The sequence below is a fragment of the Jaculus jaculus genome, chromosome 13, assembly GCF_020740685.1.
Source record: "Jaculus jaculus isolate mJacJac1 chromosome 13, mJacJac1.mat.Y.cur, whole genome shotgun sequence".
NCBI lineage: Eukaryota > Metazoa > Chordata > Mammalia > Rodentia > Dipodidae > Jaculus > Jaculus jaculus.
In genome coordinates, this window is record NC_059114.1 from 8,734,756 (window position 1) to 8,749,305 (window position 14,550).

The 14,550-nt window shown below is 42.0% G+C and overlaps 2 protein-coding genes across 5 annotated transcripts in view; both read right to left on the bottom strand.

The window, feature by feature from the left end:
* The window catches only part of Ttc28 (tetratricopeptide repeat domain 28), a 589,332-nt gene that overhangs the window by 484,979 nt on the left and 89,803 nt on the right, over positions 1-14,550 (bottom strand). The gene's annotated exons all lie outside the window — the stretch shown is intronic.
* On the bottom strand, positions 5,208-5,704 carry LOC123454127 (60S ribosomal protein L32). The gene has a single exon (XM_045132342.1). It carries the CDS (start codon positions 5,664-5,666, stop codon positions 5,259-5,261), a length of 408 nt encoding a protein of 135 aa, XP_044988277.1. The 5' UTR covers positions 5,667-5,704; the 3' UTR covers positions 5,208-5,258.

The window sequence follows — 14,550 nt, forward strand, 5'->3', positions numbered from 1 at the left end:
CCCTCATGATAGCATGAGTCCACTACGAACAAAGAAAACTCTTCTATCTGTAGGTAAATCTCTTCTGGCTCTTCAATTTTGCTTCATTTTACAACAGGATGAAGAAAAGCAGAGAAGAGAGAAGTAAAATTTATTACAATCAAGTGTTAACACTTAAAGCAAAAACACAAAACTGCCAGGCGTGGTGGCACATGCCTTTAATCCCAGCACTCAGGAGGCAAAAGTAGGAGGGTCACCATGAATTCAAAGTCACCCTGAGACTACATAGTGAATTCCAGGTCAGCCGGGGCTAGAGCGAGACCCTACCTTGAAAAACCAAAAATAAAAACACAGAACTATGAGTGTGTTTTGTGCTCTAGACAGAACAAATTTGAGGGCCCTGGAGAATATTCTCCAGCTGATGTTCTACGACGTGGTCCTAGGAGTTCAGGGACTGGCAGCCAGTATGACAAGCAGGTTACATGACAACTAGTTTCTCTAATTCCAAATGAACGCAGATAGGGAAAGAAAGAAAGTAACTAGACTTAGTGTCGTATCATCTACATTGCAGCCTGATAGCAAAAAATAGCAAATCACTTAGGCCGAGCATGTTGGCACACACCTTTAAATCCAGCACTCGGGAGGCAGAGGTAGGAGGATCACTGTGAGCTCAAGGCCACCCTGAGACCAAATAGTGAATTCCAGGTCAGCCTGGGCTAGAGCAAAACCCTGCCTAGAGGAAAAAAACAGCAAATCCAAGGCAGAAAACAAGTTACAGTCTTTCCAAACTAACTCTTAATTGATAGCAAAAAAAAAAAAAAAAGACAATAATGCCTATTCTTACAAAGCTAAAAGGATCCAATAAATTGATGTCTGAGGAAGTGCTTTATATTATATAAAATCTTTCCATATACATATCTGACAAAATCTGCAAGGTCTAGAAATCTGCACCAAAACTCTCCCTTTTACAATGAATAACTAGAAGCCAACTGCATATTCGTTCATAAGCATGGAATATTATTGTTAGGTCAACCTCCTTCCCTGTTGTTTGCTTTGAAACAGAATCTAATCCCAGGTTAGCCTCCAACTTGCTATGTAGGTAAAGGTGACCTTGAACTTTTGATCTCCCTGTCATCTCTCCCGAGTCAAAGTCTTTATTTCAGGAAGGGTAGAGTATCTTGTGTGAGACCCCTTCTCCCAGGAAACTTATCCCCATGGAGCTAGAGAGATGGCTTAAGGATGGCAGTGCCAGCACGGGACCTCAGCTCACCTCCTCATTGTGACATAACACCAGGTGCTATAAATGGGCATCAGTAATCCCAGCGCTTCTGCAGGAAGGGAAGTGGAAGCAGAGAATCCTCTAGAAGTTTGCAGGCCAGCAGCCTGGCACATGGAGCAGTGAACAAGAGACCCTGCCTCAAACAAGGTGGAAGATGAGAACCAATATCCAAGAGTTGTTCTCTGGCCTTCACATGTGCACTGTGGCAGGCCCTTATCCACATTCACATATATAAACACATGTGCACACATACACATGCACACGTCATATGCAAACACACACACACACGTCCCAAAAAAGAAAAAAAAAACATTACCTCCATAAAATCCAAAAATATATTTTAAAAACAATCTGTTTAGCAAACACATGGGAGAGCTGATTAGGCAACTAGGCTCCAGGAAGCTAAGATTCCAGAGTCAGCAGAGGCTCCGCTGTCCATCCTTCGCGGGGGCCACTGCTCTACTCAGGAGGCCAACAAGCCATCTGAGCTTGCACCCACACCCAGCTTGAGGCTGCTTCTGGAAGACAGAAGAGCCATGCTCTGGTTGTCCCATGGGGTTGTCAGACAAATTAGAAATTTGCAGAATGAAAACCCCAGAAAAGAGAAGCAAGTGGACAACTAAGCCTGATGCCCAGCCAGCTCTTCCCTCGAGATGTTTGCCAAGTGGTGTGAGCAGAGACTGGCACAAAGCCTCAGAGAAGCAAGAAATCTCTGCCCACTGAGCTGAGGGCACAGCGCCCAGCAGGTAAGAAGCCCTTCTCGGTCAAGAACTCTACTGACCTGACCGGACCGGAGGCCAGCTTCCTCTCTGCCCAGCAGAGCGACGGCAACAAGGCTGCAAGCATAAGCGCCTGATTTGATCCCAAGAACCCACATTATTAGGAAAAGAAAAAGCCAGACATGGTAGCACATGCTTGTAGTCCCCGCTCTGGGAGGCAGAAACAGGCAGGCTCGGGAGCTCACTAGCCAGGCATGTCAGCCTACTTGGCAAGCTGCAGGTCAATGAGAAGCTCTTGTCCTGAGAAACAAGGTGGACAGCAAGCCTGATGAGTGACACCCAAGGTTGTCCTCATGGCCGCCTGTACCATGTGCTCCTGTGCAAACGTGAACGCAAGATCACACTGCCCGTGAACTCACCAATTTTCATACAGAACATCTGCCTTTCCACCAAAACTTTACACGTACGCCAAAAGATAATCATGAGGAGACAGTGAGAATACTCAACCAAGAGACAGACACGGAGCCTGGGGAAGTGCAGGAAGTAAGGAAGAGCTTCTCAAGGGCTGTGGTTGCTGTGTTTAAAAACCGAGAAACAGGGAACACCGAGAAACTGGTGAGCAGCCATGCGGAGAAGTAAGAACCAATGCCACCAAAATTAGAATTCCATAAACGACTTTAAACAGTGTGTTACTGATGAAGTAGGATGAAGGCCAATAAAAAATAATCAGAAACAGCAAGAAAGGAACTGAGAAAGGAATGTCAATGTATGTTATCATGTGGGTGAGCCAGGAAAAAAATTTCACTTACTTTGGGTCTTGTTTTGTTTTGTTTGTGTTTGTGTTTTGAGGCAAGGTGTCATGTAGCTGAGGGTGACCTTAAACTCTTTATCTTCCTGTCTCTACCTCCCAAGTGCTGGAAATATAGGAATGGACCCCCCCACACACACACACACGCCAAAAAAATCTAAGTGAAAGAAGCCAGGCACAAAAGAACAGATATTCTGTCTGTTTTATGAGAAAAATCCAGAGCTGGCAAGCCGACAGAAACAAAAGGTAGATGAGTAGCTGCCAGGGATGAAGGGGGGGGGACACAGCCAGCGCAGACCGCATCCGCTGCGCTGGCCCCTGATCCCGTCCACACGCACACCATGGCTAGTGCTCACTGTGACTTTCGCAGCTCCAGACTCAAACATCCACCCGCCCACTTACTGTCGCTCTCTGAATCTGCTACAGGCACCTCGCACTGGACATGTTCTAAAGAGAGGTCTACCTGCTGTCTCTCCTGTTCCTAGCAGAAACAGATGTCACCTTTGCCTTCGTTCTTCCTCCTTATGCCAGATTTCATTAGCAGTTAGCAAACAATTATCTGCAATTTTATCACCTATAGCTGCATGTCCCGTCTTCACAGTCCAAGATACCACAAATCACTTCTACACTACTTACACACAGACTCAACCACAGTCCAAGGTACACACACATCACTTCTACTAGTATCTCCTCTCCTTGTTTACACTCATGCCCCCCCAACACACACACTGGAATTGTTCTCCCAGCTTCCATAGTAACATTTTTTAAAATTTTTAAAATTTATTTCAGAGAGAGGAAGAGAAAGAGAGACTGGGCATGCCAGGGCCTTCAACCTCTGCAAATCAACTCTAGACACATGCACCACCTTGTGCGTCTGGTTTATGTGGGTTCTAGGAATAGAACCTGGGTCCTTTAGCTTTGCCAACAAGCGCATTAACCACTAAGCTGTCTCTGCAGCCCCACAGTAACCTTTTAACCTTCTCCTTTTCTTCCACTTTGAAGCAGTGCCTCAGGTAGTCCAGGATAATGACCTTGATGTAGATAACTTTGACCTTGTGCTTCATGTCCTCCTGCCTCTCCCTTCTGAGTATTGGGGCTACATGTGTAACCACCAAGCCCAGTTCATGCAGTGCTGGGGATTGAACCCAGGGCTTCCTGCACACTCTATCAGCTAAGCTATATCCCTAGCCTCAGTCTTTTTAAAATGAAGATCCCATCATTCCAGTGGATTCAAACTCAAATGGATTCTTAATGCAGTTTTTTTTTTTCATTTTTACTTGTTTATTTATTTATTTATTTGAGAGAGAGAAAGGCAAAGAGAGAGAAAAACTGGGCACACCAGGGCCTCTAGCCACTGCAAACGCCAGACACATGTGCCACCTTGTCCATCTAGCTTATGTAGGGACTGGGGAATTGAACCTGGATCCTTAGGCTTCGCAGGCAAGTGCCTTAACTGCTAAGCCATCGCTCCAGCCCTTTTTCAGTGCTTTTTGAATCAGGGTCTCATGAGGCCCAGGTTGGCCTCAAACTCACTGTAGCTGAGGATTGCCTTGCACACCTCATCTCCTACCAGCCTGCCCCTCTGGCGTCACTGTGGGCTGGAACCCTCTCCATCAGTGCAAAGAACACACAGAGCTTCTCTTACTTTAAAGCACTGCTCCAGGACTTCTCACAAAGCCTCCTTACCCAAAAGTCATCTCAGAAACATCCTAACTATCCTAAGTCACGTCTCCTCTCCTCTCTAATACAATGTGGACTTCTTACTATTTATCATGATGGATATCACAAGTAGGTCTATTCTCTTAACTAGTATATAAATACAAAATTCTATACTTAGGAGGCTGGGGAGGTGGCTTAGTGGTTAAGCACTTGCCTTTGAAGCCTAAGGACCCCAGTTTGAGGCTTAATTCCCCAGGACCCACGTTAGCCAGATGCACAAGGGGGCGCATGCGTCTGGAGTTCGTTTGCAGAGGCTGGAAGCCCTGGTGCGCCCATTCTCTCCCCCCGCCCCTCTCTCTCTCCCTCTTTGTCTGTCACTCTCAAATAAATAAATAAAATCAAACAAAAAAAATTAAATATATTTTTAAAAACTTCTGTACTTAGGTCGTTTGAGAGGGGATAAGACAAGGTCTCGTGTATCACAGACTATACTAAAATTCACTGACTAGCCAAGGCAGATCTTGAATTTCTGATCCTTCAGCCTCCACCTCCCGAGTACTCAGATCACTGGCACACACCCCCAGTGCCTGGCTACAATTGTAGGTTCTGCTTGTTTGTTCACAGCTGTGTCACCAGTGTCTAAAAAAATGTCACAACAGCACACCCAGTGAAAAGCTGGTGAGTGCAATCAGAGAGCTGCCAACATCTCCAGCCATGGATGTTTACGATATTAATAATTTTTTTTTTTTTTTTTTTTTTTTTAGCATGTTTCCTGGTTTTATTTAAGTACAAATATAAGATGTACATAAGCTGCTTATTCATTTTCTTCACTGCGCAGCCTGGCGTTGGGATTGGTGACTCTAATAGCCAGCTGGGCCGCTCTTTCCACAATGGCTTTGCGGTTCTTCGAAGAAACGTTGTGAGCAATCTCAGCACAGTAAGATTTGTTGCACATTAGGAGCACTTCCAGCTCCTTGACGTTGTGGACCAGGAACTTCCGGAAGCCACTGGGCAGCATGTGCTTTGTTTTCTTGTTGCTCCCATAACCAATGTTGGGCATCAGAATTTGGCCTTTGAATCTTCTCCGCACCCTGTTGTCAATACCTCTGGGTTTCCGCCAGTTACGCTTAATTTTGACATATCGGTCTGACTGGTGCCGGATGAACTTCTTGGTCCTCTTTTTGACAATCTTGGGCTTCACCAGAGGTCTGAGGGCAGCCATGATGCCGAGCAGAAGATGGCAGCTACCTCCGCAGGCAGCGATATTAATAATTTTAAGAGACAATCTGGTGGCACTACTAGGGTCTCAGCAACTCAAGAGGCAGACACTGGAGAATCACTTAAGCTCAGTGGTTGGAAGCCATCCTCAGCAACATGGACCTCATCTCAACAAACAATTCCATTCAGCGTCACGACAGATTCAAATGCATCTTCTCTCACTATAATCCAGGTGAGGCTTGGCAACACCAAAATAGAAGGGTTCCCCAGTTAGGAGACACTTGGGCCTTCTACCAAGTTTGCCAAAATGCCTCAGATTCACCCCCTTTTAACTCCATGTTAGTGAGTGCTTATGGGAATCTTTAAGTGAAAAAGGGTGTAGCCCGTTTAAAAAGAAAACTGCCACCTGCCTAAATCTGCTACCATCACTGTCACTATAGACACTCAAGAAACATTAAGGGATTTTTTTCACAGGTGCACAGCAAAGGCAATAGTAGAAAGATGGCTTGATGCCATTCCTGTTCTAAAAAGGCCATGATCTTTCCAGAAAAAAAAAAAGAAAAAAGGTAATATAAGGGGCAATCACCCTCACTGTGATCCAAAACAAGTCTTGGATCAGGTTTTGCAAAAGATACTGACTTTTTCTCTTCATCCCAACCTAACTCAAGTTTCTTGCCTATATTTAGAGAAAATAACTTATAGCTTTGCAGGTAGCTTTTGATCTGCATTATTCAAAAGTCAAAACAAGAAGACAGTATTTCCCAAACTGATATGTGAATCTCTTGGGCAAAAAGGTAGTGATGGCCTGGCGTGGTGGTGCACACCTTTAATCCCAGCACCTGGGAGGTAGAGGTAGGAGGATCGCTGTGAGTTTGAGGCCATCCTGAGACTACATAGTGAATTCCAGGTCAGCCTGGGCTAGAGTGAGACCCTACCTCAAAAGGCCAAAAACAAGGAAGTAATGAAGAAGAAGCCCAGACTGTAGAGAACACACAGCTCATCTTCCTGCACTATCAGAAACAACTCCACAGCCAGGGTGGTGGCACACACCTTTAGTCCCAGCACTTGGGAGACTGAGAGAGTAGAATCACTATGAGTTTGAGGCCAGTGTGGGCTAGAAAGTACACAGCGCATCTTCCTGCACTATTGGAAACCATACCCCAGAGACAGAACACAGTGCATCTTTCCATAGTATCATTTTGCTTCCAGAAAAATTAAGCCAAACTATCTGTTATTAACACCAATACCAATATGTTATACATAAGTACAATGCAAAAGTCACATAAATTACTAAGTTTAGGAAAGAATTTTCCCAGTCACAGCAGCCAATTCTAGCCAAAATTCCCAAGAGGAAATAACTTTGTCTAGAGGAATACTTTTGTACAAAAATTTGAGAAGTGCTTACATGTATCTTAAGTAATAATTTAGATGAGTAAGGAGAAAAGGACAATGATTTTTAGTTTTATATTATCTTCTCAACAGAAAGGCAGAGAATCTTAAAGGCTGACTGATAAGTATGAGAAATTGGAAAGTTAGAACACAAGACACAAAAGTATGCTCCTAAGACAGAACCACCAAAAAGAATTGGACGGTCTACCCTGACCTAAAAGCCACAAAACACAAATTAAACAGAAATCCATAGTCATTTAATAAGAAATTAGTAATGATGACCTGATAGCTTCCTTTTGTCATTGTTTCTTTTTGGAGGTAGGGGGTGTTGAGGTAGGGTCTCACTCTAGCTCAGGCTGACCTGGAATTCACTATGTAGTCTCAGGGAGGCCTTGAACTCACAGTGATCCTACTACCTCTGCCTCCCTATTGCTGGGATGAAAGGCATGTGCCACCACTCCTGTCTTTGTTTCAATTCTTTATAATTTATTAAAGTAGGCTGGATGTAGTGGTGCACACCTTTAATTCCAGCATTTTGGAGGCAGTGGTAGGAGGATCACCATGAGGTTGAGGATTTCTTTCTCTTTTGTTTTTTGTTTGTTTGTGTGGTTTGTCTTGTGTGTGTGTGTGTGTGTGTGTGTGTGTGTGTGTGTGTGTTGTTTTTGTTTTTGGTGGTAGAGTCTCACTCTGGCCCCAGGCTGACCTGGAATTCACTATATAGTCTCAGGGTAGCCTCAAACTCACGGTGATCCTCCTACTTCTGCCTCCCGAGTGCTGGGATTAAAGGCGTGTGCCACCACACCCGGTTCCCTACAGGATTTCCTTAGGAAAAGGGAAAATTAGAAAAACCGTTACTTAATAATGCTGCCCCTTCTATCAGTCCACATAGTCATTTTTTGTTCTATAAAACTTATATGACGGCAAGAAAACATGGAGGGACAGAAAAAGCAAATTCTGAATAATTTATAGCTTATCAAGGCTCACTTCTATTAAAAATCATTTAAGGGCTGGAGAAATGGCTCAGTGGCTAAAAGGTACTTGCTTGCAAAGCTTGACGGCCTGGGTTCAATTTTCCCCAGTACATACATAAGGCAGATGGACAAAGTGGTGCATGCATTTGGAGTTTGTTTGCAGTGGCTAGAGGCCTGGCACACTCATATTCACTTTCTCTGTCTGCCTCCATCTTTCTCTCTTTCAAGTAAATTTAATAAAGTATTTTTAAAATATTTTAATAGAGTCCTTTTGAAAAGCAAACTGCCTTGAGACAGGGTCTTATGTAGCCAGGCTCTGAACTCACTATGTAGCTGAGGGTGGCCTTGAACTGATCCTCTTGCCTCTACCTCCACAGGTATGCACCATCTCCCCCTTGCTTCTATTCAAAAATTTTTGAAGTCATTTTTTAAGAGATGATGAATGAACATGAGTTGGAAATTTTTATCCAATAGGTATATGCCATTTCACCTTCATTCTAAATTTAAGAAATACAAATTGACATAGAAACCATCCTTTGCCTCATAAAAATAAAAATGGTTGGAAACTGTAAAATACATGCTCTCATATGTTATAAGATGGGTAAAAACATAAATTCATATATATACAGATGGAGGATAATTTAGAAACAACATGTCTCTGGCTAAAAAAGCATGACATTCTTTCACAATGTTACGTTACTCTTATTCTGGGAATTTATATGAAGGAATAATTACAGGCAAAGATTCTTACAGATATTATTTAATGTTGAAAAATGGAAGCTATCCTCATGTCCCCAAATGGAAAATAGTTTAATAAATTATAATAAAATTATATTTCCTTCCAATAAAGCAGTGCTTTACTACTCTAAATCAAATTTTGCAAAAATTTCTATAGCTATGAGAAAGTGTTTGAGATGTATTAAGTGGAAAAAATATTCAATAGGCTTATTGATGGAGGAATTAAATACTTTTGGTTTTTCCTTACACTTAAAATATCTTTGGCTGGGCGTGGTGGCTTATGTCTTTAATCCCAGCTCTTGGGAAGCAGAGGTAGTAGGATCACTGTGAGTTTGAGGCCACTGTGAGACTACACAGTGAATTCCAAGTCAGCCTGAGCTGCAGTGAGACTCTACCTTGCAAAACCAAAAAAAAAAAAATTTTTTTTAATCTTCAATGTGATGGAAAAACTAAAATGTTCTATTATTATAAAAAGGCTTGCTTACATTTCTAATTCTCTAATACAAATCTTTCAGGAAGAAACATATTTACATCTTTTTAACTGGATGCTTAAAATTAGGATCACTTTAAGGAAATAAAAAAAATATTTAAACAATATAATTGCATTGTTTCTTTTATAAATGAATTTGCTTAAACTGCCAAACTGTTTATACTTCATGAGATTTCAACAAAGACAAGACGAGTACTACAAATAGAGTTTGTGCAGGTGCCACAAATATAACAAGAAATTTACGTTTGGATCCTAAATGCTAATTAGAGCCTGACTGGAACATGAAAATAAATCTGAAGCTAACAAAATTCAAGTTAAGAAGAACTGACCTAGACCTGGTGACACAGACCTGTAACCCAAGCCACTCAAGACTAAACTACCCAGACTAAGGCAAGAGGATTACAAACTCAAGGCCATCTTGGATAATTTAGGAGCAGCCTGTCTCAAAGTACATAGGGGACTGGGTATATAGCTCTGTGGCAGAGCATTTGTGGGGCATGGGAAAAGCCCTGAGTTCAATCCCTATTGTGGAAAAAGAAAAAGAAGGAAGAAAAAAGCCGGGTGTGGTGGCACACACCTTTAATCCCAGCACTCAGGAGGCAGAGGTAGGAGGATTGCCATGAGTTTGAGGCCACCCTGGGACTCCATAGTGAATTCCAGGTCAGCCTGGGCTAGAGTGAGGCCCTAACTTGAAAACCCAAAAAAAAAAAAAAAAAAAAGAATTAGCTAGCTTAGAAAAACTAGCTCAACTATTAAAAACTTTAGATCACTTTTACTTAGCAATCTCATAATGGAGTACTTTCAAATATTTGTATGGTTTCTCTGATTAAAACAAATCCATCTTTGCCCACCCTACTAGGCATCTACCATGAACCACATGAATTCATCATAAAAGTAAGATGGCATTCCATTTTTTGCACTTCACAAACAAGCATTGCAGTGAACAAGCCAAAACATTTTACCTCCTTACACTAAAATTATTAACAAAATTATATTTACTGTCAAATCTGTATATGTGGGATATCATCTGTGGAACAGGACACGTTTGTATTCAAATACTAGCTGGCAAGCTGGGAATGGTGGCCCACGCCTTTAATCCCAGCACTTGGGAGGCAGATGTAAGAAGATCACTGTGAGTTCGAGGCCACCCTGAGACTCCATAATGAATTACAGGTCAGCCTGGGCTAGAGCGAAACCCTACTTCCAAAAAATAGATTAAAAAATAAATAAAATAAAAAATACTAGCTGTCATATGGCCATGGCTAATGCAAATCCTGCTTTGGGCTTTGATATCCTCATCTATAAAACTAGTAAGGATAATAGCTACTGAGTACCAAGGTTGGAATATAACATAGCTCAGTTGATATATGGTGAGTATTCCATTTATGAAGGTACTGTTAATCACCTATCTTTCATACCTTTAAATTTCTTCTTTCATAATAAAAATGCAGGTTCAATTTATAATCATGGCAGAGTAACTTATATAGATGTTCTCAAAGACAAAAAATAATAGACTCTAAACAAATAACCAATTGAAGGTAGACAACCACCAAAATCAGAAAATGGAGAGGAGTCAACCCTTGAGAGAGGGAGACTGCAAGCAAGAAGAATTGTACGTCTGCGACATCTGTATGGGACCTGCCCCCTCCACTCGGGTGTAAGGCAGCTAGAACTCAAGCAAGAAAGCCACGGTGGTTCAGATCTGGGGAGTTAAAGGATGGATGCATCTATTATTAATAGACTGCTTAAAGCTGCAAATTCACCCTTACTCTGCACTCTGCAGTAATGGAGGGACTTCTTCGCAGTGAACATGCTATGCACTTTCTCAGCAGAAGGCACTGGAGGACAACTGCAGGAAGCAGCGCTGCTTTGACACCTGGTGGTCCTCTGTCCTAGCCAAGTGCTGACGATGGGCAGAACCTTAGCTTCCCAACTCCAGCTCAACCTGGTGAACACCGTCAGTGACCTCCTCAACAAAAAGACTGAATGCTCCCGGCCTGCTGCCCATACTGGTGCCCCCAACCCACTCTGCTCACCCCTCCTCCCAAGACCACAGCCACAGCAGCATGAACCCCATGCAGTCCTGTTTGTACTGGTGTTCTGCATGCTCCTACTCATTAGAAGAGGCCTGCGCATGCTACAGAGACCTGCTGTGTGCTTGCCAAACAACTACAGACCCATTTTCACCTCTCCAAGCACCCCGACTTCAATCCCCAGCACCACAAAATAAATAAATAAATGGGCAATAAATGAGGAAAAAAGCAGTAATGAGGAATACTAACCAAACTCGGATAATGTAATTCTATTGGATAATGATTACTATCAGGGGGATGGAAAGATGGCTTAGCGGTTAAGGTGCTTACCTGTGATGCCTAAGGACTCATATTCAACTCCCCAGGTCCCACATAAGCCAGATGCACAAGTGAGGCAAGGACAAGGCCTCCCATGCACACAAGGTGGCGCACGGGTCTGTAGTTCAATTACAGAGGCTGGAGGCCCTGGCCGGCTAATTCATTCCCTCTCTCTCTCTCTCTCTCTCTCTCTCTCTCTCTCATTCTCGCTTTCACTCTCTCACATAAAGCAAAAGGCCAGACTGTTGGGCTTGTCTCAAAAATAAATAATTACCATCAGGACTGAAAGGAGAAGCAATGAAAAAGGGAAAGTCTAGCCAGGTGTGATGGCGCACGCTTTGAATCCCAGCACTCAGGAGGCAGAGGTAGGAGGATCCCTATGAGTTCAAGGCCACCCTAAGACTATATAGTTAATTCCAGGTCAGCCTGAACCACAGTGAGAAAAACTACCATGAAAAAAATAAAAGTAAATAAATAAATATTTTAAAAAGGGAAAGTCCAGAGATAAGATAAACAAAATGAGAAATTGGAACATGACAACGATGAAATTGTGCATCATCAGTGGGGAAAAGATGGTAGCCCTTGGAATAAAAGTGAAGATGGAGGCACTTACACTAAAATTAGTTCCATATTAGTCAAACTTTAAATATTAAAATGAACATTTGAGCCAGGCGTGGTGGCACACGCCTTTAATCCCAGCACTTGGGAGGCAGAGGTAGGAGAATCACCATGAATTCAAGGCCACCCTGATGCTACATAGTGAATTCCAGGTCAGCCTGAGCTACAGTGAAACTCTACCTCAAAAAAAAAAAAAGAACATTTGTAACTCTTGGAATACTGAAGGTCTTTCAAACAATAATTGAAAGACCCATAATTATAAAATAAAAATCAATAAATCAAAATGTATAAAATTAAAATTCTATAAATGATTTAAAAAACATGTATAGCACAAACAAAGTCAAAGGACAACAATCTAGCTGGGCGTGGTGACGCACATCTTTAATCCCAGCACTCGGGAGACAGAGGTAGAAGAACCTCCATTAGTTCAAGGCCACCCTGAGACTACATAGGAAATTCCAGGTCAGCCTGGGCCAGAGCGAGAATCTACCTCAATAAACCCAAAAATATAAAAATAAAATATGGACTGGAGAGATGGCTTAGCAGTTAAGGCAGCTGCCTGCAAAGACAAAGGACCTATGTTTGACTCCCCAGGACCCACGTAAGCCAAATGCACAAGGTGGCCCATGCATCTGGAGTTCGTGTACAGCAGCTAGAGACCCTGGTGCACCCATTCTCTCTCTCTCTCTCTCCTTGTATATAAATAAATAAAAATTACTTTCAAAAAAGCTACAAGGATAGACTGGAGAGATGGCTCAGCAGTTTAGGCACTTGCCTACAAAGCCTAAGGACCCAAGTTCGATTCCCCAATACCCACCTAAAGTCAGATGCACAAGAAGATGCATGTGTCTGGAGTTCGTTTGCAATAGCTAAAGGCCTTAGTGCACCCATTCTCCCTCTCCCTCCCTTTCTCTCTCCCTCTCTCTCTCTCTCTCTCTCTCTCTCCCCTACTTCTCTCTCAAATAAATCAACAAGGAAGTTATTTTTTTAAACTGCAAGGAAATTGTATTCATTATTTAACAACATAATATCAAAAACCTAGAGAATTATTAAATTATTATATCAAGCAGCTGATAGGTAGTTATTATGAACAGGAGGGAAAAGCAAGACAGAGAAGAAAAAAGACATGGGACAGGAAGGATATAAAATGCTACTTTATAGCTGTACACACATAATTTTAGTATTTGCAGATAAATCTTTAGATGAACAGACTATCTGGTGGCATAAACAACCTGGTGATGGGAATTGCCCCTGGGAAGAAGTTCTGGAAAGACAAAACAAAGTTATTAAAGATTAGGTGAGGTAATAAGAATATAAATTTGTGTTTCACTGAATTCCCGAGTACTTTCATACTGAGAACTGTGTGTATGTCTCACATAATCAAAAAGTTAATATTTTTTAAAACATGAGTGTGAATTTGTGATGGGGATGAATAATTTAATATCTATACATTCAGTGTGCTCTCTGCGGGAAGTTATCTCCAAATGAGGTTCTATGCAAACTCGAGGATATCAGAAGAGAATTTTACCATATATTTGCATGAAACACTGTGAGAGTATGCAATATTTATGAATAGGTGCCCTTTGTATAAAATCTAATACTTTAATAACATTTTCATCCTTGATTTATTTAACTAGATTAAATTAAAAACGTATTTTGCCAATGCCTAAAACCCAATTCTTCATTTTTTAACAATGCTAAATTAGTTAGATATATTCAAACTTCAGTAACACTTATAGATAGGATATAGAATCACAGAATTTTATAATTGGATAAAACTTCAGATCTTATTTTAATAAACTATTGTCATCTTACAGAGGAAGGAAAGGATATGTGAATAGTGTGGGTCTATCTGAAAACCCACATACAAGTCAGTAGCCAACTTAAAGCAGTATTTCCAGACCCAATCACCACCCTGTAGATCATACTTGACCTTCTCTATCCTGTCTCAGGACCACAGAAAAAGGGGAATGATTTAAAAGACAGCAAAAATGGGCTGAAGAGGTTAAGCAGTTAATGGCTCTTGCTTGCAAAGCCTGATGGCCTGGGTTCAATTCCTCAGTATCCATGTAAAGCCAGATGCACAAAGTAGCACATGTGTCTGGAGTTCTTTTGCAGTGGCAGGAGACCCTAGTATGCTGATTCCCCCCACCACCAAAAATAAATAATTGCTCTCTCTGCATGTACATAACCAATAATTTCAAAGAGAGAGAGAGAGAGAGAGAGCATGGGGGCTGGAGGGATAGTTAGCAGTTAAGGCATTTGCCTGTAAAGCCAAAGGACTCAGGTTCGATTCCCCAGGACCCATGTAAGCCAGATGCACAAAGGGGC

Bases quoted from the DNA above. Each gene is read 5' to 3' on its own strand.
- LOC123454127 (XM_045132342.1), bottom strand. From the start codon at position 5,666: ATGGCTGCCCTCAGACCTCTGGTGAAGCCCAAGATTGTCAAAAAGAGG.